Consider the following 27,353-nt stretch of genomic DNA (forward strand, 5'->3'; position numbering starts at 1 on the left):
AGGTTTATTATTCACACTCTCATGCATACGACAACACCCGCACTGTCTAACTTTTAAAGTACCAACAATAGGTACGTTGCCACGCCCTTACCCCTTTCGTTTAACCTACTCTATTTCTTATGTTCCCATTTACACCCTATTGGTGCAAAGACAATAAGTTTATACTCTCTCCTAATTTGCAGTATCTCACTTATGTTCCCATTTGCACCCTATTGGTGCAAAGACAATAAGTTAATACTCTCTCCTAATTTGCAGTATCTCACTTATGTTCCCATTTGCACCCTATTGGTGCAAAGACAATAAGTTAATACTCTCTACTAATTTGCAGTATCTACCCATGTTCCCAGTTGTCCCGGACAACGACAAATGGCGATTTATACTGTCTTCTAAGTTTTTAGGAGTGCTGTCCTATGATCCCAACTATATTCAAACTATGTTCCCAATTATATCCATCCCAGACCGATACAATGACAATAGATTTTTATAGAATATAGTGACAAATAGCGTACACACTCGAGTGCTGTCCTATGATCCTAACTATATCCAGACTATGTTCCCAATTATATCCAGCCCAGACTGATACAATGACAATAGATTCATTAGTCTATGTTCCCAATTATATTCAGCCTAGACTGATACAATGACAATAGCTTTTTATGGAATATAGTGACAAATAGCGTACACACTTTTATCCAATAATTCCCTATATCCCCAGCCCACCCCTGGTGGTACCTAGTCTGGGGATTTCAGTATTTTCCCAGAACCGCTCTTCTGTGGAACAATACTCAATATACCATGGCTTTTAACCCTCACATTTATCAAACATTTGCATAGTATATTATGAAATCGAAATAGTATACTGTAATCGTTATTTATAGTACAATAGGGTTCACTTACATCAAACAGGTGCTTCACAAAATTAATTTGGATAAAGCCAATGTGCAAAACTTCAGTTATATTACAATAGGTGTTTTGCTTACCTTTATAGAAGCCCGGGCAATTTGTGAAACACAGTTCGATGACAGTGATGTCCAATAGGCTGGGTGAATTCCAGCGAAGTGAAGTTCCGCTACCAGATCACAGTCGGAGGTCACCAATTTGTTATAAATTGCGTAATTCAAATCTGGTATTGGAATAAGAATCAAGAGATCTTCAATCCAAGCTTAATTTATTATATGCAAAATGTATGTATGATAAGTATGAAAGTTCGTATACGGGCTCACTGACAAACCACGCAGGGCCGACAGAGAACTAGAATTATTGTTTACAGAAATTTCTCAAGTACTCTGACAGAAAGCCTCCACCTCTTCTGTTGGCCAACCAGAGCAAAGGACTGAGTGTGGTTCAGCCAATCCGTTGGCGCAGGGGTGGGCCCAACTCCTCGGCACTCCATTTGTTACTAGACATAGTTGCTATGATAACCTGCGAAAGTCAGCACCCAGAAATACATCATCCCACTGTACTCAATGTTCAAGGACAGTTTCACAGAATACAAAGAGAGAGTGTTCGCAACACAAGTCTTATCTGTCCTACCCCCAATGTTCCCCACCCTGTTATGTGAAACAATCCATATCAGTATATTGCTCCTCATTAGTGCATTCCTTCCAAGCTATTCATCACATACAAATCCAATTAAAAAATAAAACCCAACAAGTTTTATCTGATTGACTCTCCTGCGTACCCCGTGGTGCTGGGGCTTCCCTGGTTAAGCGCCCATGATCCTACCATTGCGTGGCAACAGAGGGCTCTTATGGAGTGGTCTGCCCAGTGTGTAGGGAAATGTCTAGGCGTTTCCTTAGGGGCGACCTCGGTAGAGAGTCCGAACCAAGTGCCCGCAATGCGCATTCCCCCTGAGTATGAGGACTTAGCACTTGTGTTCAGCAAAACGAGGGCAACACGGCTACCACCTCATAAACAGGGGGACTGTGCGATAAATCTCCAAACAGGAGCGGCACTTCCGCGGAGCCGTGTGTATCCCCTGTCTCAAGAGGAGACTGCAGCTATGGAGACTTACATAGCCGAGTCCTTGGCACAGGGATACATTCGGTCCTCCACTTCCCCGGTTTCCTCGAGTTTCTTCTTTGTGAAGAAGAAGGACGGGGGTTTGCGCCCGTGTATTGATTACCGTAGTCTCAATCAGATCACGGTTAAGTACAGTTACCCTCTTCCACTGATTGCGACTATGACGGAGTCATTACGCGGAGCGCAGTTCTTCACAAAGTTGGATCTCAGGAGCGCGTACAATCTGGTGCGCATTAGGGAGGGGGATGAATGGAAAACGGCATTTAGTACCACCTCGGGTCATTACGAGTATCTCGTCATGCCATACGGGTTAATGAATGCTCCTTCAGTCTTCCAATCCTTTGTTGACGAGATTTTCCGGGACATGCATGGGCAGGGTGTGGTAGTGTACATCAACGACATCCTAGTGTACTCTTCTACACGAGCCGAGCATGTAGCCCTGGTGCGCCGAGTGTTGAGAAGACTGTTGGAGCATGACTTGTATGTCAAGGCAGAGAAATGCCTGTTCTTCCAGGAGTCCGTCTCCTTTTTGGGTTATCGGTTGTCCGCGTCTGGTGTGGAGATAGAGGTAGACCGTGTGTCGGCCGTGCGTAATTGGCAAACTCCAACCACTGTAAAAGAGGTGCAGCAGTTCTTGGGTTTTGCTAATTACTACCGGAGGTTTATCCGGGGCTTTGGACAGGTTGCAGCTCCCATTACGTCCCTGCTAAAGGGGGGTCCGGTTCGTTTGCAGTGGTCAGCTGAGGCGGACAGGGCATTTGTCAAACTGAAGAACCTGTTCACCTCGGCCCCGGTGCTGGCGCATCCGGATCCCTCTTTACCATTCCAAGTAGAGGTAGATGCGTCCGAGACCGGTATTGGGGCAGTCCTGTCACAACGGTCCGGCACGCCACCTAAGCTCCGCCCCTGTGCGTTCTACTCCAAGAAGCTCAGCTCGGCGGAGCGCAATTATGACGTTGGGGACAGGGAGTTGTTAGCTGTAGTCCAGGCCCTAAAGGTGTGGAGGCATTGGCTTGAGGGGGCTCAACACCCTTTCCTCATTCTGACTGATCACCGTAACCTGGAGTACATCCGGGCAGCTAGGAGATTGAACCCTCGTCAGGCTAGGTGGAACATGTTCCTGACCCGGTTTGTTTTTAAGATCACATACATCCCAGGGTCCCAGAACGGTAAGGCAGACGCCCTGTCCCGGCGGTATGACACAGAGGAGAGGGCCATTGAGCCTACTTCCATACTGCCGGAGTCTTGTCTGGTGGCTCCGGTGGTATGGGAGGTCGATGCGGAAATCGAGCGGGCACTGCGTACCGACCCTACTCCCCCCGAGTGTCCTGTGGGGGCGAACGTACGTTCCGCTCGAGGTTCGTGATCGTCTTATTTATTGGGCTCATACATCACCCTCCTCTGGACATCCAGGTATTGGCCGGACAGTGCACTGCCTTAGCGTGAAATACTGGTGGCCAACGTTAGCTAAGGAAGTGAGGGTTTATGTCTCCTCCTGCTCGGTGTGTTCCCAGTGTAAGGCGCCTAGACATTTGCCCAGGGGTAAGTTACATCCCCTGCCCGTTCCACAACGACCATGGTCCCACCTCTCGGTGGATTTTGTAACCGACCTACCCCCTTCCCAGGGGAATACCACCATTTTGGTCGTTGTAGATCGGTTCTCCAAGGCCTGTCGTCTCCTCCCAATGCCGGGTCTCCCTACTGCCCTACAGACCGCCGAGGCCCTATTTACCCACGTGTTCCGGCACTATGGGGTCCCCGAGGATATTGTGTCTGACCGAGGTCCCCAGTTCACCTCCAGAGTCTGGGGGGCGTTCATGGAACGCTTGGGGGTCTCGGTGAGCCTGACCTCGGGGTACCACCCAGAGAGCAATGGGCAGGTTGAACGAGTCAACCAGGATGTGGGTAGGTTTCTGAGGTCCTATTGCCGGGACCGGCCGGAGGAGTGGTCTAGGTATATCCCCTGGGCAGAGATGGCCCAGAACTCTCTCCGCCACTCCTCCACCAACTTAACACCTTTCCAGTGTATTTTAGGGTATCAGCCGGTCCTGGCACCGTGGCACAAGAGCCAGATCGAGGCCCCTGCGGTGGACGAGTGGATTCGGCGCTCGGAGGAGACGTGGGACGCTGCCCATGTCCATCTGCAGCGGGCCATCCGTCAACAAAAGGCGAGCGCCGATCGCCACCGCAGTGAGGGACCGGTGTACGCACCGGGAGATCGAGTCTGGCTCTCGACTCGAAACCTGCCCCTCCGCCTGCCCTGCCGGAAGCTGGGTTGGCGGTTTGTGGGGCCCTTTAAAGTCCTGAGAAGATTGAACGAGGTGTGTTACAGGTTACAACTGCCTATTGAGTACAAGAATATTAACCCCTCGTTCCATGTGTCTCTTCTCAGGCCGGTGGTAGCTGGCCCACTCCAAGAAGATGAGATAGGAGAGACCCCTCCGCCCCCTTTGGACATCGAGGGGGCCCCGGCGTACAGGGTCCGGACCATCTTGGACTCGAGGCGCCGGATGAGTGGTCTCCAGTATCTCGTGGAGTGGGAGGGGTACGGTCCGGAGGAACGGTGCTGGGTGCCCAGGAGGGACATCCTAGATCCATCCCTCCTGACTGAGTTCCACCGTGGGCATCCCACGCGCCCGGGTCCGCGTCCTCCTGGCCGTCCCCGAGGCCGGGGTCGGCGCACGGCTGGAGCCGCGTGTCAAGGGGGGGGTACTGTCACAGTTTTGGCCGAGACTGCTCCTCCTCCTGGTTCGGGCAGGCTTCGGCGTTCGCCGTCCCCGGAGTACTAGCTGCCACCGTTGAATGTTTCGTGGTGTGATTGCTTTGGTCTGTCTTGTACACCAGTGTCTGTTTGTGTTCTGATTACGTGTCCTATAAGTTCCCTGTTTGGTATTGGTTAGATTGTGTGTTGTTGTCTGCCTGTATTTTCGGAGCTGCGTTTTGATGCTCTGTTTGTTTGTTTAGTGTTTACGCATGGTTTACGTATTCACTCGCCTCTGTTTGTTTTCGAGGCCGTGTATTGTATTTAGCACTTTTGACTAGTAAAGTCTGTTGGACGAAGCCTCTGTGTCCTGCGCCTGACTCCTCCACCACATCCACATCGGTTCTACTGACACCTTTACTCAGTACTTTGTTGAAGCACCCTTGGCAGCGATTACAGCCTCGAGTCTTCTTGGGTATGACGCTACAAGCTTGGCACGCCTGTATTTGGGGAGTTTCTCCCATTCTTCTCTGCAGATCCTCTCAAGCTCTGTCAGGTTGGATAGGGAGCGTCGCTGCACAGCTATTTTCAGGTCTCTCCAGAGATGTTCGATCGGGTTCAATTCCGGGCTCTGGCTGGGCCGCTCAAGGACATTCAGAGACTTGTCCCGAAGCCACTCCTGCGTTGTCTTGGCTGTGTGCTTAGGGTCGTTGTCCTGTTGGACTGTGAACCTTCGCCCCAGTCTGAGGTCCTGAGCGCTCTGGAGCAGGTTTTCACCAAGGATCTCTCTGTACTTTGCTCCGTTCATCTTTCCCTTGATCCTGACTGGTCTCCCAGTCCCTACCGCTGAAAATCATAATGATGCTGCCAACACCATGCTTCACCATAGGGATGGTATTTGCCAGGTGATGAGCGGTGCCTGGTTTCCTCCAGACGTGACACCTGGCATTCAGGCCAAAGAGTTCAATCTTGGTTTCATCAGGCCAGAGAATCTTGTTTCTCATGGTCTGAGAGTCCTTTAGGTGCCTTTGGGCAAACTCCAAGCGGGCTGTCATGTGCCTTTTACTGAGGAGTGGCTTCCGTCTGGCCACACTACCATAAAGGCCTGATTGGTGGAGTGCTTCAGAGATGGTTGTCCTTCTGGAAGGTTCTCCCATCTCCACAGAGGAACTCTGGACCATCGGGTTCTTGGTCACCTCCCTGACTAAGGCCCTTCTCCCCCAATTGCTCAGTTTGGCCGGGCGGCCAGCTCTAGGAAGAGTCTTGGTGGTTCCAAACTACTTCCATTTAAGAATGATTGAGGCCACTGTGTTCTTGGGGACCTTCAATGCTACAGATATTTTTTGGTACCCTTCCCCAGATCTGTGCCATGACACAATCCTGTCTCGGAGCTCTACGGACAATTCCTTTCAACCTCATGGCTTGGTTTTTGCTCTGTCTGTGGGACATTATATAGACAGGTGTGTGCCTTTCCAAATCATGTCCAATCAATTGAATTTACCGCAGGTGGACTCCAATCAAGTTGTAGAAACATCTCAAGGATGATCAATGGAAACAGGATGCACCTGAGTAAAATGTTTAGTCTTATAGCAAAGGGTCTGAATACTTATGTACAAAAGGTATTTCAGTTTTTTTTTTAATACATTTCCACAAATTTCTAAAAAACAGTTTTCGCTTTGCCATTATGGGGTATTGTGTGTAGATTGAGGAAAAACAATGATTTAATCTGAATACTTTCCGAATGCACTGTATAGTACTTTACATTTCATAATTTATTAACCAAAGTCATACCAATCATACAATTTTACCTTGACTTCAGCTAAGTGATCAGTCCTCACTATCTATGTTTTTCTACATTCTAGGATGGAGACTCCAGTCTACCACCTGAAAAACGAAATCAAGTAAGTCAATATCAATTTTCTTATTTATTGTAGTAGCGTGGCAGTCTAAATGGGTAGACTGTAAATTATTAAACATGTCAAATTGGATGACCGAAGTAACAGTTTGTGTTATGACTGTACTGTACTGACATAAGACCCCTGGCCAGCAACTTCCCAATGTCAAGGATGTAATAGCATGGGAGACTACACAGCAAATTTGCGGATGTTTAAATCTCTGTGATGAGGTAAAAAGTGTTGTCATTGTTATATCTGAATGTTGATTCTAGTGGGGTTAACAACAGTGGGATTGAAATTGACGCCACCTGCGGTGAATAAATGAAGTGTTATTTGAATCACAGTGGAATCAACACCAGGTGGTGTTGTTACTCGACTGTGTTGAGTTAATTTCTGTTAACTCTGAGTGAAAAAGACATGGGATGGGCCCCATCATATTTCCCAGCATACTTTGTTGCAGGTTGCTTTTTAGAATAGTTTGTTTTAATATATATGTTACTGAATTAATTAATTGATCTTCTACTACACAAAGATAAATAACATACATTTTTCTAACCTAATCCAATTTTTAAGTGGTTGTTCCAGTTTACATGGTTTAGGTAGTCTCATTTATCAATCTCCCTACCTTGGCAGGCATTCTATCTGCAGATGCGGGTGATTAAAAGTTCCAACTGTTGTATATCTTAACTGGATTCTAATAGGAATTATATAACACTTTGCAAGCCAGCAGAATATAACTTGCCGATGTGGCCTGCAAACCAGGAGTTTCAGACCACTGTGTTAGGGTAAAACTAGGCTGTCGAAGTATGGTATTGTCCAAAAAAGGAATGTATTCTCATAAATAATTGGATTTTTATTATAAAATATGAATTTAGGCACTAACTTGGTGAAGGCTACAGGACTGAAAACCATCGAATGCAACAGTCATGTCTCTGTCACTAGCAAACACCGTCATGGGTGCTACAGGTACCTCTACAATTCACTCGAAAGGCACCCTGAGAAATAAATATGCAAATAAGGCTTTACACAGTGTTAAAACACCCCAAAAATAGTTACTTTAAGACCACAGGTGTTAATTCCGTAAGACTGAGAAAATTTACAGTGAGGGAAAAAAGTATTTGATCCCCTGCTGATTTAGTACTTTTGCCCACTGACAAAGACATGATCAGTCTATAATTTTTTAATGGTAGGTTTATTTGAACAGTGAGAGACAGAATAACAACAAAAAAATCCAGAAAAAGACATGTCAAAAATGTTATAAATTGATTTGCATTTTAATGAGGGAAATAAGTATTTGACCCCTCTGCAAAACATGACTTAGTACTTGGTGGCAAAAACCTTGTTGGCAATCACAGAGGTCAGATGTTTCTTGTAGTTGGCCACCAGGTTTGCACACATCTCAGGAGGGATTTTGTTCCACTCCTCTTTGCAGATCTTCTCCAAGTCATTAAGGTTTCGAGGCTGACGTTTGGCAACTCGAACATTCAGCTCCCTCCACAGATTTTCTATGGGATTAAGGTCTGGAGACTGGCTAGGCCACTCCAGGACCTTAATGTGCTTCTTCTTGAGCCACTCCTTTGTTGCCTTGGCCGTGTGTTTTGGGTCATTGTCATGCTGGAATACCCATCCACGACCCATTTTCAATGCCCTGGCTGAGGGAAGGTGGTTCTCACCCAAGATTTGACAGTACATGTCCCTTTGATGCGGTGAAATTGTCCTGTCCCCTTAGCAGAAAAACACCCCCAAAGCATAATGTTTCCATCTCCATGTTTGACGTGGGGATGGTGTTCTTGGGGTCATAGGCAGCATTCCTCCTCCTCCAAACACGGCGAGTTGAGTTGATGCCAAAGAGCTCGATTTTGGTCTCATCTGACCACAACACTTTCACCCAGTTCTCCTCTGAATCATTCAGATGTTCATTGGCAAACTTCAGACGGGCATGTATATGTGCTTTCTTGAGCAGGGGGACCTTGCGGGCGCTGCAGGATTTCAGTCCTTCACGGTGTAGTGTGTTACCAATTGTTTTCTTGGTGACTATGGTCCCAGCTGCCTTGAGATCATTGACAAGATCCTCCCGTGTAGTTCTGGGCTGATTCCTCACCGTTCTCATGATCATTGCAACTCCATGAGGTGAGATCTTGCATGGAGCCCCAGGCCGAGGGAGATTGACAGTTCTTTTGTGTTTCTTCCATTTGCAAATAATCGCACCAACTGTTGTCACCTTCTCACCAAGCTGCTTGGCGATGGTCTTGTAGCCCATTCCAGCCTTGTGTAGGTCTACAATCTTGTGCCTGACATCCTTGGAGAGCTCTTTGGTCTTGGCCATGGTGAAGAGTTTGGAATCTGATTGATTGATTGCTTCTCTGGACAGGTGTCTTTTATACAGGTAACAAACTGAGATTAGGAGCACTCCCTTTAAGAGTGTGCTCCTAATCTCAGCTCGTTACCTGTATAAAAGACACCTGGGAGCCAGAAATCTTTCTGATTTGAGAGGGGGCAAATACTTATTTCCCTCATTAAAATGCAAATCAATTTATAACATTTTTGACATGCGTTTTTCTGGATTTTTTTGTTGTTATTCTGTCTCTCACTGTTCAAATAAACCTACCATTAAAATTATAGACTGATCATTTCTTTGTCAGTGGGCAAACGTACAAAATCAGCAGGGGATCAAATTCTTTTTTCCCTCACTTTAACAGCATCAGCTCTAATAAAGTGTACATTTATCAACACTATTTTGATGTGGGTGTTAAAATTCTGATCTCAAATCTTCTGTGTTGATGTGAAAGAATACTATCATGTACATGTCCTATGTCATGTCACCCTGTCCTATGTCATTCCCTTGATCAGTTGAATTTGGCCCAGCTGTTGAGAGACTCCAGAGAAAGGAGTAAGCAGCTGTCTGAAGAGGTGAAGGAGCTGAATCAACGACTGGCTGAGGCCCAGGGGGATAACAAGGTATGTTATCCTTCAGGGATGGGGTCAATTCCATTTCAATTCAGTCAATTCAGGAAGTAAACTGAAATTCCAATTGTCATCATTTAAAATCAATTAGGAAAATTTGAATTTCAGTTTACTTCCTGACAGGGCAGCAATGGTTTACGCACATTTGAAATCAAACAGTGCAGTTACTGTCGGTTGCATTCCAAATTGAAATGGAATTGACTTTGTCCTCCCCCTACCCTCCCACAGCTCCTGCGGATGACCATAGCCAGACAGAGGTTGGGGGATGAAGAGGTTGGGGCGAGACACTTCCCGGCCTATGAGCGGGAGGACCTTGTCCAGCAATTGGAGACGGCACGAGAGCAGGTGAGGAATGGAAAGGTTGTGCCATAATTTGTGTAACTGTTGGGATCCGAACCCCGGTCTCCCGCTCAGGAAACCAACTTCTTTACCATTACACCAATAGTAAATTCCAGGGCAGGGCTACCGCATCGTGAAAGTCTGATTCACCTCTGCTACAATTGGTTGAGTGGTAATGGGACAAATGCCATTTGACCACATGTCAATATAGAGACCAATGTTCAATTCCCCGGTCTGGCACTTCTGAACTGTCTCCACCCTCATCTGTCTCTCCATTTTACTGTCTTAAATACATTTTTAAAATACTGAACAAAACTGAATTCTCCTTTTTTTTAAACATCAAAGTTGTAGAATAAGTTGTCCTGCAAAGACGGTGTGGTGGTGGGTTAAAAAAAAGAAGGCAAACAAGTGTGAGGAACGCACCTTGGATGATGTTGGAAACCACACCAATGGCAGAATGAAATTATACAGATGGTTTTGATATTGTCATATAGGCGATAAGAGACCAGTTGTCAGAATGCCATATTCCCAACAATCCATAGTTCAGCCTATGTTGCCCACTCATTACGTAAGGCAGTGTTGGAGGTTTTCCACAGCCACAATCTGTAATATTATACAGTGTGGAAAAAAAGTATTTAGTCAGCCACCAATTGTGCAAGTTCTCCCACTTAAAAAGATGAGAGGCCTGTAATTTTCATCATAGGTACACGTCAACTATGACAGACAAATTGAGAAAAGAAAATCCAGAAAATCACATTGTAGGATTTTTAATGAATTTATTTGCAAATGATGGTGGAAAATAAGTATTTGGTCACCTACAAACAAGCAAGATTTCTGGCTCTCACAGACCTGTAACTTCTTCTTTAAGAGGCTCCTCTGTCCTCCACTCGTTACCTGTATTAATGGCACCTGTTTGAACTTGTTATCAGTATAGAAGACACCTGTCCACAACCTCAAACAGTCACACTCCAAACTCCACTATGGCCAAGACCAAAGAGCTGTCAAAGGACACCAGAAACAAAATGGTAGACCTGCACCAGGCTGGGAAGACTGAATCTGCAATAGGTAAGCAGCTTGGTTTGAAGAAATCAACTGTGGGAGCAATTATTAGGAAATGGAAGACATACAAGACCACTGATAATCTCCCTCGATCTGTGGCTCCACACAAGATCTCACCCCGTGGGGTCAAAATGATCACAAGAACGGTGAGCAAAAATCCCAGAACCACACGGGGGGACCTAGTGAATGACCTGCAGAGAGCTGGGACCAAAGTAACAAAGCCTACCATCAGTAACGCACTACGCCGCCAGGGACTCAAATCCTGCAGTGCCAGACGTGTCCCCCTGCTTAAGCCAGTACATGTCCAGGCCCGTCTGAAGTTTGCTAGAGTGCATTTGGATGATCCAGAAGAGGATTGGGAGAATGTCATATGGTCAGATGAAACCAAAATAGAACTTTTTGGTAAAAACTCAACTCGTCGTGTTTGGAGGACAAAGAATGCTGAGTTGCATCCAAAGAACACCATACCTACTGTGAAGCATGGGGGTGGAAACATCATTCTTTGGGGCTGTTTTTCTGCAAAGGGACCAGGACGACTGATCCGTGTAAAGGAAAGAATGAATGGGGCCATGTATTGTGAGATTTTGAGTGAAAACCTCCTTCCATCAGCAAGGGCATTGAAGATGAAACGTGGCTGGGTCTTTCAGCATGACAATGATCCCAAACACACCGCCCGGGCAACGAAGGAGTGGCTTCGTAAGAAGCATTTCAAGGTCCTGGAGTGGCCTAGCCAGTCTCCAGATCTCAACCCCATAGAAAATCTTTGGAGGGAGTTGAAAGTCCGTGTTGCCCAGCGACAGCCCCAAAACATCACTGCTCTAGAGGAGATCTGCATGGAGGAATGGGCCAAAATACCAGCAACAGTGTGTGAAAACCTTGTGAAGACTTACAGAAAACGTTTGACCTGTGTCATTGCCAACAAAGGGTATATAACAAAGTATTGAGAAACTTTTGTTATTGACCAAATACTTATTTTCCACCATAATTTGCAAATAAATTCATAAAAAATCCTACAATATGATTTTCTGGAGAAAAAAAATCTCATTTTGTCTGTCATAGTTGACGTGTACCTATGATGAAAATTACAGGCCTCTCTCATCTTTTTAAGTGGGAGAACTTGCACAATTGGTGGCTGACTAAATACTTTTTTCCCCACTGTAGGTATATCTTACAATGTTTGAAATGCCTTACAATGTTTGAAATCTTACATATTGTGGCTTTAAGGCATTTTTTCTGTTTGTCCTAGAATGAGGAGCTGGAGCACAGTGTGAAATCTCTGACGGACGAGCTGCAGGATGTGAGGGCGGAGCGTAACGTGTTCCAGGAAAAGGCCCAGCGGCTGAACCACGAGGTGAACCACATCCTGGGGGGACACGAGTGTCAGATCCTAGACGTAGATGCACTCTGCATGGAGAACAGGTGTGTTTGTGTGTAGGAGAACATAATATAAATCTTATAATGTATGTAATATCTGTAATATCTGTAATGTAATGTCTTATTGAATGCAATAAGGATGTTGTTGAATAACTTGCTACACAATGTATGACTTTGGGCATTTATTGTTTTGGAATACTTTTTAAATAAACTGATGTTTTCTTTCAGATATTTACACGAGCGGTTCAAACAACTGCAGGAGGAGGTCACCATGCTCAAAACGAATGTCATGAAGTACAAGGTATTGTAAGCAACATATAAACAAGCCGAAAATGTTGTCTGAATAGTACTAATAATACTATAGAACAGAACTATCCTTAGAGATGATCACAAGTATCATAACTACTCAAGGCCTTATTTAGTCAGCTGGTAACTGGGTTTCTGGGCTCATGTTCTAATGTCAATTAAAATGTAATCTTTTGTGACATTTTTGTTGCCAAGATGGCACCCATGACAGTTATAGATCTCAAACCATATTTGACAAACTGTATCTATGGGTTTGGTGATATTCTGTATGTTTTTTCCCCCCGTTTGTATGGTTCACAACCCTCTACTACTACACATATGGTTAATGACAAATCATGTTTGTGAACAGGGGGGTACAATATATCATATGAATATCAACTGGTATTTGTACTGGTTTTCAGAGTGCTCTGGAGAGCAGGAAGAACTCCAAGACGTATGGCAAAGTTAACAGCAGTGCACTCACCGGGGTGCTCTCTGCCAAACAAGGTACTGCACAAACCGTTCCCCCACTCCTCTTCTTTCTGTTCAAATTTTGTTAATTTGTCCATGATGCAAAATGCATCATCATCATCATCATCATCACAGTTTTTACTCTGTACTGAAAATGCTCTATCTTGAAAACGTACAAACTTCTAGAATTGGAAAACACATTTTTATACACAAAATATACATACATACATACATACATACACATATATATATATATATATATATATATATACAGTGGGGGAAAAAAGTATTTAGTCAGCCACCAATTGTGCAAGTTCTCCCACTTAAAAAGATGAGAGAGGCCTGTAATTTTCATCATAGGTACACGTCAACTATGACAGACAAAATGAGGAAAAAAAATCCAGAAAATCACATTGTAGGATTTTTAATGAATTTATTTGCAAATTATGGTGGAAAATAAGTATTTGGTCAATAACAAAAGTTTCTCAATACTTTGTTATATACCCTTTGTTGGCAATGACACAGGTCAAACGTTTTCTGTAAGTCTTCACAAGGTTTCCACACACTGTTGCTGGTATTTTGGCCCATTCCTCCATGCAGATCTCCTCTAGAGCAGTGATGTTTTGGGGCTGTCGCTGGGCAACACAGACTTTCAACTCCCTCCAAAGATTTTCTATGGGGTTGAGATCTGGAGACTCCAGGACCTTGAAATGCTTCTTACGAAGCCACTCCTTCGTTGCCCGGGCGGTGTGTTTGGGATCATTGTCATGCTGAAAGACCCAGCCACGTTTCATCTTCAATGCCCTTGCTGATGGAAGGAGGTTTTCACTCAAAATCTCACGATACATGGCCCCATTCATTCTTTCCTTTACACGGATCAGTCGTCCTGGTCCCTTTGCAGAAAAACAGCCCCAAAGTATGATGTTTTCACTCCCATGCTTCACAGTAGGTATGGTGTTCTTTGGATGCAACTCAGCATTCTTTGTCCTCCAAACACGACGAGTTGAGTTTTTACCAAAAAGTTCTATTTTGGTTTCATCTGACCATATGACATTCTCCCAATCCTCTTCTGGATGCATTCTAGCAAACTTCAGACGGGCCTGGACATGTACTGGCTTAAGCAGGGGGACACGTCTAGCACTGCAGGATTTGAGTCCCTGGCGGCGTAGTGTGTTACTGATGGTAGGCTTTGTTACTTTGGTCCCAGCTCTCTGCAGGTCATTCACTAGGTCCCCCCGTGTGGTTCTGGGATTTTTGCTCACCGTTCTTGTGATCATTTTGACCCCACGGGGTGAGATCTTGCGTGGAGCCCCAGATCGAGGGAGATTATCAGTGGTCTTGTATGTCTTCCATTTCCTAATAATTGCTCCCACAGTTGATTTCTTCAAACCAAGCTGCTTACCTATTGCAGATTCAGTCTTCCCAGCCTGGTGCAGGTCTACAATTTTGTTTCTGGTGTCCTTTGACAGCTCTTTGGTCTTGGCCATAGTGGAGTTTGGAGTGTGACTGTTTGAGGTTGTGGACAGGTGTCTTTTATACTGATAACAAGTTCAAACAGGTGCCATTAATACAGGTAACGAGTGGAGGACAGAGGAGCCTCTTAAAGAAGAAGTTACAGGTCTGTGAGAGCCAGAAATCTTGCTTGTTTGTATGTGACCAAATACTTATTTTCCACCATAATCTGCAAATAAATTCATAAAAAATCCTACAATGTGATTTTCTGGATTTTCTTTTCTCAATTTGTCTGTCATAGTTGACGTGTACCTATGATGAAAATTACAGGCCTCTCTCATCTTTTTAAGTGGGAGAACTTGCACAATTGGTGGCTGACTAAATACTTTTTTTCCCCACTGTATATATATATATAAATACAGTACCAGTCAAAAGTTTGGACACACCTTGCTGGTGACACTGTCTGTGATTTATTTAAAATTCAAGGCACACTAACCAGCATGGCTACCACAGCATTCTGCAGCGATATGCCATCACATCTGTTTTGCGCTTAGTGGGACTATAATTTTTTTTTCAACAGGACAATGACCCAACACACCTCCGGGATGTGTAAGGGCTATTTGACCAAGAAAGAGAGTGATGGAGTGCTGCATCAGATAACCTGGCCTCCAAGGTCGTCTGTTAATTGAAATGCATTCCAGGTGACTGGTTGAGAGAATGCCAAGAGTGTGCAAAGCTGTCAAGGCAAAGGGTGACTACTTTGAAGAATCTAAAATCTAAAATATATTTTGATTTATTTAACACTTTTTGGGTTACTACGTGATTCCATATGTGTTATTTCATAGTTTTGATATCTTCACTATTATTCTACAATGTAGAAAATAGTAAAAATGAAGAAAAACCCTTGAATGAGTATGTGTGTCCAAACTTTTGACTGGGACTGTACATCCATACATACAGTTAAAGTCGGGAGTTTACATACCCTTAGGTTGGAGTCATTAAAACTAGTTTTTCAACCACTACACACATTTCTTGTTAACAAACTATAGTTTTGGCAAGTCGGTTAGGACATCTACTTTGTGCATGACACAAGTAATTTTTCCAACAATTGTTTACAGACAGATTATTTCACCAGTAGGTCAGAAGTTTACATACACTAAGTTGAGTGTGCCTTTTAAACAGCTTGGAAAATTCCAGAAAATGATGTCATGGCTTTAGAAGCTTCTGATAGGCTAATTGACATCATTTGAGTCAATTGGAGGTGTACCTGTGGATGTATTTCAAGGCCTACCTTCAAACTCAGTGCCTCTTTGCTTGACATCATGGGAAAATCAAAAGAAATCAGCCAAGACCTCAGAAAAACAATTGTAGACAAGTCTGGGTTTGCACAACCAAATCATTTCTGCACAAACTGTCAGAAACCGTCTCAGGGAAGCTCATCTGCGTGCTCGTCGTATTCATCAGGATCTTGACCTGACTGCAGTTTGGCATCGTAACCGACTTCAGTGGGCAAATGCTCCCCTTCGATGGCGACTGGCACACTGGAGAAGTGTGCTCTTCACGGATGAATCCCGGTTTCAACTGACCCTGGCAGATGGCATCGTGTGGGTGAGCGGTTTGCTGACGTGAATGTTGCGAACAGAGTTCTAAGCTGACATGGCATTGTTTTAAGGTGGTCATACTATGGATCCTTTAGCTATTTGATTTTGAATTTTAGGACCCCTTTAGGTATCAAAATAAAATATAAAAAAGTTATTTGATAAAATATTGAATTTGGCCTTTACTACAATAGCCCAGAGAAACACATTGAATAACACATTCCTAAATGGCAAAAAAGACTGTCAAAAAAAGAAACAAGGTTTTTAAGTGTTTGTCCTATATCTAGGAGATATAAGAAAGATATATATATATATATATATATATATATATATATATATATATATATATATAATTTTTATTTTATTATTATTTTATTATTTATTTTTTTATTCTTTCTTTTTACACATTTAACCCCTTTTTGGGAGGGCACAAAAGTACCTTCATACTTCCATTAATGTTTTTAAAACCAGTACCGGTTACCTTCAGACGAGTCCCGTGAAACTTGTGTCGTGTTCTCGAGATTCTCCCCTGTCCATAGAGCGATCATAACAGTTTGTAGGTCAAACTGTTCGAACGCTACAGATGTTTTCATGAGAAGACCGATTTTCGGGATGTCTCATGGTCTGACAAATAACACTCTAGCTCTGCCACCTTTCACTGCAGATGTGGAAGCGCGACATCAGTTTTCCAATGCAAAAAAACATATCTCTATCTTAAACTGACCGATTTTGCTGGGGATTTTTTTTATTATGTTACTTAGAGCGTCAATCGACTCTAGGGTGTTAAATGCATCAATGATGGCATTTTATTTCGTAAGGAGGCCAGTCGGGGCCTAAGCCTGTGTTCCTGGCCTTGACCCAAGCATCAGTGTTTTAATGAATGACTTCTGATAATTCCGTAGTGTACCAGGCATTCGACCTACCTTTTAACCCTTAGTTTTCTGAAGGGAGCATGATTATCCACAATAGTGTTGAAGACATCGGCAAAAAGGCTGAAAGCTAAATCAGGTTCAGGGATAGTTCAAATACAATCAAGGTCACTAAAATAAAGATCATGTAAAAAAGCCTGTTCACTGAACTTTTTTAAAAGTTCCTCTTTGTGATGACCCGAGGCTTAGATCTTTGTATTTTCACATCTCTAACGCAAACAATTGGGCAATGGTCACTAATATCTTAGACGAAGACACCAGTAGAAACATATTTCTCTGGTGTATTCGTTAGAATCAATCAGAGTTGACTTTTTTAAGGATCTTTAGGGTTGGGCCGTATAGGCTGTCACCAGCTGTGTTAGGTTTAGATCATTACACATGTCTTTTAGATTGTCTGAAGCCTGCATTTCCCATTCATAATTTAGGTCACCAAAGATAATAACTTCTAAGATAGTTTTTCAGTGAACTATCCCTTTTTCAGATTTCTTGCACATAATCACTCACTATAGCTCTTCAGATATATCTAGTGGATTTGAATCAATGTGTTGTATTCAAGATGTTATATACGTCAACTTACAATCTTTTCCATCATACCAACCTTGGAGAAAAATAAATAAACTGACTGAAATATTGTTCTGTTGTCTGCGCGTCCCAAATATCACTTTACATTTCTATGTATTCCAATACATAGAAATGTAAAGAGATATTTGGGACGTGCTTTTTAAGGGCAGGCTGTCGTTTCTATTGCCTGTATAACATTTTCGGTAACACTTTACTTGACACCCAGAATCATAACACGTTATGACATGGTCATAATCTGTCATAATATGGTCATAACACTGTCATGACACATATATTTAGAACTTTTGTGACATATTGCGTTATTTTATGGCTGGTTATGACACCTACCTAAGAGTGTCAAAACCTACCACACGGCAAAACATTCCATTACACCATAGTCTGCTTGTCAACAGTATGTTTATGTTATATTACATTTTCAGAAATGTAACATATTAAATTATCATTGTAATTGCACACACATTTATGTCAGACATGCACCTACCCCAAATCTCTGTTGCTGATGACTGGGATGAATGCAGGAGTAGGTTTCAGGAGAAGGACAAGACACCCTCATTTTGACTGATGACTGACATAAAAGGCCTATCTGGCTTATATGATTATGATGGTCATAATGCTTCTTGACAGTGTCGTAAAGTGTATTTTCTTAGTCCAAGTAAAGTGACACAGGATGGTAATAATGCTTTATGACAGTGTCATAAATTGTATTTTCTAAAAGTTATTTTTAAATGTTATGGGGAAAAAATGACTGTAAAAAATGAGTTACAACAATAGCAAAGGACTAAAGAAACAAACTTTCAAACAAAAGGTAACTTCTTGGCAGGAAAAAAACAAATTTGAATAAATGTGGGTTTTGATGTGTGTAGGTGTCATATCAGCCATAAAATAACGCAATATATGTCACAACAGGTGTAATTATATGGGTCATGACAGTGTTATGACCATGTTATGACAAGCTATGTCAGCCGTTATGGCATATTATGACATGGTTATGACCGTGTCATAACGTGTTATGACGCTGGGCGTCAAGTAAAGTGTTACCTAATTTTCCTCTAAAGCCAGTGCTGATGGTGGGGTAGATGTCTCTGAACATTGTGTCAGTTCTCTGCACATTCATTTTAGATAATGAATACACTGTATAATCAAAATGCCAACATCCCTCCCTATCCAGCTCACATGCTCTTGCACCATGCATTTACTTCCATTCGTAATACGCATCAAAAGGCAAAGCTACCCAAGATGGAGACTCTAAACTTAAGAAAATAAGAGAACCCCCATAAACATCTGTCTAGGCAAACATAAACACAGAACATTTTACCTATCTTAATGGGATTTGTGTGTGTGTTCAGTGCAGGAATTATTGCTTTCTGAGGACCACGGATGCAGTCTCCCCGTCACGTCTCAGTCCATCTCAGACCTCAAGTCCCTGGCCACAGCCCTACTGGAAACCATCCATGAGAAGAACCTGGTCATTCAGCACCAGCGCCAAACCAACAAGTAGGGAGCTCTTCTACTCTGTAGAAATGTTTAAATTCCTTTCTTCTTCATCTGAATTTCTTCTGTTTTTCTAACTCTCATGACCAAGTTCCTCTAGTTACTCTGTAAGTAGCCCCTATGCCATGTACTCACTTATTGCATTTATACCTGCAATGTTGTGAACATCTCACCTCATTGAAAACAGCCTCATGTCTTCCTATGTAAACAGGATTCTTGGAAACCGAGTAGGGGAGCTCGAGAAGAAACTGAAGACTCTAGAGGTGTCGGGAATATGGAGCCTCCCAGGTCTCTGCCACACACTGTTTATTTTTTTGTTATTTTAGAATTTATATCATGATGCATATTGCATCATGAGTAACTTACTAGCCTGTATGTATACCATGCAAATATAAATGTGGATCTCGAAGCCAGTTCCATGGCTGATTTTCAGGTGGATGTAATTAATTATCAGGTCAGAAAACCAGCAGTACTCCGGACCCCCAGGCTCGCATTTGAATACCCCTGCTGTATACATTCATAAATGCTGTTTGAAAGTGGCATGAGCTAATATAAATATGGTATTATTGGGTGGTATTAGGCACTATTAACTGGTGATTCATACTGATAGCTTTTGATCCTGTATGTGGTCACTGGCCAGTAGTATTGGCACCCAGTCACTATTGTCAAACTATGAGTGATTTGATTAATGTTCCATCTCTCCCACTGTACTGAGTTTCTTCTTCTCTCTTTTCCTTCTGTTTTCTGGAGGCCTGACTTACAATGTGTCGCTGGGATTCTCTGGAAGTATGTTTCCACTGCTTTACTTTACTTCACTAATACTATACTTTACTGTAATATACTGTTCTACAACTATTTTAATTTAAAGTTTCTGTTGACATGCTTGATATCTCCATCCTGTCCCTTAAAATATCCATGGGTACACTATTTTTGTGCTATTTATACTGAGCAATCTCCACTGCATGCATGTTTTGAGATTATTCTGGTTTTTACGGAGTAAAAAAAAACACTAATGCCACAAAACATACTTAAAACACTTTTGAGTCACCGCAGAAAGCCTGACCGGCCTTCAAAATAATAGAGAGAAAGTCACAATGCTGTCCCTGTCTTTCTTGTCTACAGTGTTTAGTGTGAATCCAAAAAGAAACCTAACTAAATATTTCTCTGAACATTATTTCTCGCTGGATGGGAAGAATGTCCTTTGCACTGATCCATGTAAACCCAGACTCGACTGAAGAGAGGTAGCCTGGTCCCAGATCTGTTTGAGCTGCATAGTCAACTCCTATGTTTAGTTTCTGCATTGGTGTGCTACACAGCACAAACTGAACTGGGACCAGGCTAGAAGAGAAGCCACTCTGATATAGTTTACACTACACCATATATTTACCCTGTCCCTTATACAGTATTATGTATCCAAAAATTAGGGATGCTGTGCCCAGTCACATACACAACACTGAGACGCCTCGGTTGTCAACATAATCTATTAATTGCATGCCAGTTTGTTGTATTGTAAATTCATTATCAGTAAAGATCTTGGCTTTTATGTGCAGGTTAGGTTGGGAGTATAATGTTTTTGTCAATACAGTTGTCATGACACGTGATCTAGTATAAATATTTGTGACAATTGTTGTAACACTGTACAGGCATTAGGACATGTTATTATATCAAAAGTGCTAGTAATATTATTTGGCTTCTTTTGTGATAGGAGGGAGAGATGCCATCATCCTGAATGAAACTCTGCAGCCTAGATCCACTGTGACAAGCTCTGAGGAGAAGGAAGTACCATCCAATGAACAGGAAGTACCACCCACTGAGCAGGAAGTACAACCCAGTGAGCAGGAAGTACCCCCCACTGAGCAGGAAGTACCCCCCACTGAGCAGGATGTAACCCCCAATGAGCAGGAAGTACCCCCTACTGAGCAGGAAGTACATTCCACTGTGCAGTCTACCACAGGTGAATGAGAATATTCTATGTAATTCTGTGGGGCTAACTGTATAAATAGCAGATTTATTAAATATCTTACATTACATTCGAATTCTCATACATTCTATAGAGTATCTATTTCACTGGCTCTTATGTACTATAACCTTAATTCGTATTACAGCAGATGACTACACCATTCTCATTGTTGCCAATTTGGTTCTGGGTGTTGAGATCAATGTTACTAATGCTGCTACATTTCAATTATACCATAACATTCTCAATTATTTTGACCGTAGAGCAGAGGACGACAAGGTAGCCAAGGAGAGGCAGAGCCCCCCTGTCCCAAGCCATGTGGGGGGGGTTACCCAGTGTGACGGGGGATACAGAGATGGGCACCAAGGAGCCAGAGTCACCAGTCAGCCTGGACACATCCAAGCAAAACACCACAGGAAAATCTGCTGAGGAAGTCACTGACAGTTCTCAAGCAGAGACAATAAACCTCGATGAATGTCAGACTGTCGACCAATCACAAAGCGCAAATGCGGTCATGGTGCTTCCAAGGTACCAATTAGACGAGACTGTAGACGGGACTCCATCCCCTTCCTCAGGGCCAGACTTGGACATGTCCTGCCCCATAGACATATGCCACCTATCAGAGCCTCTAATGGATACAAAACCCACCCAGAGAGAGGCGAGTTGGTCAGATGATGACATCTTAGGGGTGGGGTCTGAGGAGATTGACATTGCAGAGGGCTCTATGACAGACGACACCAATCTTCCATCCTCAACATCAACCTGCAGCTCTCCTATTCAAACAAGTCCCACCCACGGGAGAAGAACCAATCACACCACAAGGCAGAACCTTCAGAAGATGTGAGGGTCGAGTGCTTGACGAATAAGGAGTCAGAAATCCTTCCCTTGAACAGTAGCCACTCAAATGCTGAATGTTCAGACCAGGATGGGGCAATAGTGAAGAACGATAGCTACTTTCGTGGTCCTCTGTAGCTCAATTGGTAGAGCATGGCGCTTGTAACGCCAGGGTAGTGGGTTCGATCCCCGGGACCACCCATACGTAAAAATGTATGCACACATGACTGTAAGTCGCTTTGGATAAAAGCGTCTGCTAAATGGCAATTATTATTATTATTATTATAATACTTCAGCCAAAACCTTGCCTAGATTGACACTGGAATAGAATGGGTTTCAATACTCCTGAGGGTGCATTCTGTAAGATGTCATACTGCTTACTGGTGATTCCAAGATCCCGAAATTTCTGAAAGAGAGATATTACTCTGCTACTGTTGCTCTAAAGTGGAATTGAACCCTGCGGTCCTTCTATTTAGTGGTTGAAGCTGGCCGGGATTGACCGGTACAGAGAACCTACTAGCTCCTCTAATTTTCTACTGCTTGAGTATTGGCAACTCTTATAGAATACAGGCTCTAAAATGCAAACCTTGTCTAGCTCAAATTAAAGTGAGTACCAGCAACTTTTTCAATGCACCTCAGGATTCTATTGATAACATTTCTAATAGTGTCACTCTGAAATCTTATGGATTGCACCCACCCAGCTCTTTCCATCAGTTGTTGTAGAGGAGAGGAAAGGAGGGGAGAGGAGAGAAGTTATTTAAAGGCCCAATGCAGCAGTTTGTATATCAATATCAAATTATTTCAGGGTAACAATTAAGTACCTTACTGTAATAGCGTTCCATTAAAATGGCCCAAAATTGATTATTTTTTTAGTAAAAAATGGTTTCTGAAGCAAGAATTTTGCTAGGACTGTCTGGGAGTGGTGTGAGTGGGGATAGGAAAACTGAAAACGAGCTGTTATTGGCAGAGAGATTTATAACTCTTTGTTATTGGTCTATTAAATCTGCTGATTAAAAGGTCCTGTGTAGAATGTATTTTCAACCAGCAACTATCAGGAAATAACACTGATCAAATGTTTTCACACTTTTACAGTGTTAGTTTCATCAGCTGCTGTACAATGTGATATAAAAAAAACTGGAAAAATTGCATTTTGACTGCACTGGGCCTTTAAGAGTATTGGAACATGTAAGGAGTTGCAGGTAAATCCATTTGAATTCAATCACTTTTGACAGCATCCATTTTGATTTAAACAAACATTTCCATACATGTTTACCCTTGGAAGAAGTGGTCAGAAAGTGACTTTTTGGACCTGAATGCCAAAACAATCAGGAGATAAAGGTGCTCAAAGTTGACCTATTTTGCAGACCCCACCATACCATGAGACGTCCATGTCTTCATCATTGGAAAATATAAACAGTTGAGTTTGATATAATTTCAAAGCTTATGAACAGTGTTGTCAAACTATTTTCTTATTTATTGGAGAGAGAAACTATTTAATAAAGAAATTCCATTTTAAACCTTTTAACGTCAATTATCTAAAAACTAGGTAAAAGGATTTCACATCATCTGAGGTTTTAGGGTTGAGACAATATGCTCTTGAATAAAAATGACAATATGTAATTTCACTTAAGTGTGTTAACCCTCGCACGGCTGCCGGCCCTGATGGCATCCAAAGCCGCGTCCTCCAGCTGGCTGGAGTGTTTACCGACATACCGGTATTCAATCTCTCTCAGGGCCTGGGTCTGAATCCCTCCCTGTGCAACTGGGTCCTGGACTTCCTGACAGGCCGACCCCAAGTAGTGAAGGTAGGCAACAACACCTCCGCTACGCTGATCCTCAACACGGTCGCCCCACAGGGGTGTGTGCTCAGCTCCCTCCTATACTCCCTGTTCACCCATGACTGCGTGGCCACACACGTATCCAACTCAATTATCAAATTTGCTGACGACACACTTTATATGTAAAGTGCATTCAGAAAGTATTCAGACCCCTTCACTTTTTCCACATTTTGTTACGTTACAGCCTTATTCTAAAATGGATTAAATAAAAAGATGCAGCACTCCACCAATCAGGCCTTTATGGTAGAGTGGCCAGACGGAAGCCACTCCTCAGTAAAAGGGACAAGACATGCCACCAGAGGTCTCTTAACAGTCCACAAGTCCAGAACAGACTATGGACTGTACTACATTGAACCATGACTACATGGAACTCTATTCCACATCAAATAACTCATGAAAGCAGTAAAATTTGATAAAAAAAACAGATAAAAATACACCTTATGGTACAGCATATGGTGAAGCAACACAAACACAGGCACAGACACATGCATCCACACACGTACACATGGATTTTGTGTTGTAGATCTGTGGTAGTGGAGTACGGGCCTGAGGGCACACACTTGGTGTGTTGTGAAATCTGCTGTGAATGTGTTGTAATGTTTTAAAAATTGTATAACTGCCTTGACAGAAACTAATGGGGATCTTTAATAAATACAAATACTTTCCAGTTGGAGTTAGCCAAAAGGCACCTAAAGGACTCTCAGACCATGAGAAACAAGATTCTCTGGTCTGATGAAACCAAGATTGAACTCTTTGGCCTGAATGCCAAGTGTCACATCTGGAGGAAACCAGGCACCGTTCATCACCTGGCCAATACCATCCCTACGGTGACGCATGTGGGTGGCAGCATCATGCTGTGGGGATGTTTTTCAGCGGCAGGGACTGGGAGACTAGTCAGGATCGAAGGAAAGATGAACAGAGCAAAATACAGAGAGATCATTCATGAAAATCTGCTCCAGAGTTCTCAGGACCTCAGACTGGGGTGAAGGTTCACCTTCCAACAGGACAACGACCCTAAGCACACAGCCAAGACAACGCAGGAGTGGCTTCAGGACAAGTCTCTGAATGTCCTTGAGTGGCCCAGCCAGAGCCCGGACTTGAACCCAATCGAACATCTCTGGAGAGACCTGAAAATAGCTGTGCAATGACGCTCCCCATCCAACATGACAGAGCTTGAGAGGATCTGCAGAAAATAATGGTAGAAATTCCCCAAATACAGGTGTGCCAAGCTTGTAGCGTTATACCCAAGAAGACTTGAGGCTGTAATTGCTGCCGAAGGTGCTTCAACAAAGTACTGAGTAAAGTGTCTGAATACTTATGTACAGTGTATTCGGAAAGTATTCAGACCCCTTGACTTTTTCCACATTTTGTTACGTTACAGCTTTATTCTAAAATTGATTAAATATTTATTTTCCCTCATCAATCTACACACAATACCTCATAATGACAAAACAAAAATATGTTTTTAGAAATTTTAGCAAATTTATTAGAAATAAAAAATTGATATCATATGTCATGACTTCCCCTCATGGGCTGAGGATCAAAGATGCCGGCTAGGCAAAGGTTTGAACACCCCCTTTCCTGGGGGTTAGTTTTATTACCGGTCGTAAATTCCTTGCAGAAACTTTCTTTTCCGTGCCATGCAGTATTGGGAGAGGGAATTTCCCTGTGAGATAAAGGAAGTCTTCCCGCCAAGACTCCAACATCCAAAAGTGGATAATGAAACAATATTCCTACTTAAAAGAATGTGGGAAATGGTAGGTGGCGACTTAAAAAAACAATCATGTCAAATTCGTTACTATGTTGTGATGTCATTAAAGACGGTGGAACAACATAATTGTATCTCTGGGGGTGTACACTTCCCAGTTATGAGGTTTGCATCTAATTGTTGTATAAAACGAATTATTAAGTATAATAACACTTTTGTGAAGATAACAATGTGATTTTAGCATTCTAGATGATGATTGTTTTCAATATTGATTTGTTCTCAGTCAGTGGCCACGCCCAGATGAGCACAAACATGATGGAAAGCCCCTTTTACCCTGAGTGCATAAAAAGCCTTGTGATGAAATTCACACCGGACCAGGAAGCCCACAGCTTAAATGGTTGATACTCTACAAGACCAGCAGACGTGAAGCGTGAGCTAAACGTTACAAAATGGTTTATAACTACAACTCCATTACCAAAGGAAGACCAAGCATACTACGGTATCAAAAAAATTATAAAAATGGCACAGAAATGTAAAAGCGGTAATTTCCCAGAAAAATAATTGTGCACGTCAATGACCCGCGCTCAATCAGTTTCAGCTAGCAGCTCGTTTTTCCTGCAGTCAGAGCATCACTATTTGTATGAATAAAACAACATGTCTAAGAAACATGTCAAAAAAGAAAGTAAGGCTATATCTCGAGAGTTATCTTAACTTCAGTTTTATTGAAGGACAGGACAGGACTCGGCCAGAATGTGTCATTTGTGGCGAGAAGCTAGCTAATGACAGCATGAAGCCAAGCAAAATGCAACGACACCAGGAAACAAAACACCAGGAGACTATTGGTGAAGGTCAGGATTTTGTTGAGAGGAAGAAGCAGTTGGCAATATCAAAAAGATCCACAGACATAAGAAAAGCATTTGAAAGAGCAGGCAGTGATTTACACAGAGCCACAGAGGCATTATTTGATTGTTCGCTATTAATTGCCAAGGCTAAAAAGCCGCACAATATTGGAGAGCAGCTAATCAAACCCGCCTGCCTGAAAATTGTAGAGAGGCTGTGTGGCCCACAGGTGGTGGATAAAGTGAGAACCGTCCCACTCTCTGACAACATTGTCAAAGACAGAATTGATCAAATGGCTGGATATTGTCAAAACCAGCTGCACGTGAAGCTTAGGAATGTTCCCTTTGCTATTCAGTTAGATGAAACAACAACAGTGTCAGACGAATCCGTGCTCATCGTTTAAATGCAATATATTGACGGTGATGACTTGAAACAAGATATTCTTATGTCTACCAATCTAGCCACAACAACAACAGGCCAATATATTTTTTATAGCTATGGACTCATATCTCTCGTCCAAAAATCTGCCCTACGAGAATATTGTTGCATGCTGCACTGATGGGGCTGCAGCGTTGATAGGCAAAAACAAGGGATTTAACAGCCGATTGAAGGAAAAAGCTCCGGTGTGTGCAATTTTCCACTGCATGCTACATCGCCAAGCATTGGCCAGTAAAAAACTTTTGTAAGACCTCAGTAACACCCTGGCAACTGTTGTTAAAGTTGTAAACTTCATTAAGGCTCGCCCTACTAACAAGAGAGTGTTTGCCCAGCTGTGTGAGGATGAAGCGCATCAAACACTGCTGTAACACACAGAGGTACGCTGGTTGTCACGTGGACAAGTGCTTGTGCATTTTATGGAACTGCAGGAAAAAATAAAGGAATTCTTGCAAGATCACAATCGACCACTGTGTGAACAGCTGACTGATGAGTTTTGGATCAAAACTGCATACCTAGCAGATACATTCACTCTCTACAATGAGACAAACAAGCGGATGCAGGGTCCTGAATCAAACA

The 27,353-nt window shown here is 42.9% G+C and overlaps 1 protein-coding gene across 1 annotated transcript in view; it reads left to right on the plus strand.

The window, feature by feature from the left end:
* LOC311111994 (coiled-coil domain-containing protein 149-B-like) overlaps positions 1-22,214 on the plus strand; it is a 35,314-nt gene extending 13,100 nt beyond the window's left edge. The window contains 12 exon segments of the mRNA XM_084154951.1: positions 6,586-6,624; positions 9,469-9,576; positions 9,811-9,927; positions 12,227-12,399; positions 12,583-12,655; positions 13,062-13,146; positions 19,018-19,165; positions 19,374-19,450; positions 19,913-19,948; positions 20,868-21,116; positions 21,388-21,440; positions 21,442-22,214. Of these exon segments, the coding sequence (XP_084011077.1) occupies positions 6,586-6,624; positions 9,469-9,576; positions 9,811-9,927; positions 12,227-12,399; positions 12,583-12,655; positions 13,062-13,146; positions 19,018-19,165; positions 19,374-19,450; positions 19,913-19,948; positions 20,868-21,116; positions 21,388-21,440; positions 21,442-21,963 (1,680 nt within the window). The 3' untranslated portion in view covers positions 21,964-22,214.
* Positions 22,215-27,353: the final 5,139 nt, after the last annotated feature.

The sequence above is a fragment of the Coregonus lavaretus genome, assembly GCF_964263955.1.
Source record: "Coregonus lavaretus genome assembly, chromosome: 38".
NCBI lineage: Eukaryota > Metazoa > Chordata > Actinopteri > Salmoniformes > Salmonidae > Coregonus > Coregonus lavaretus.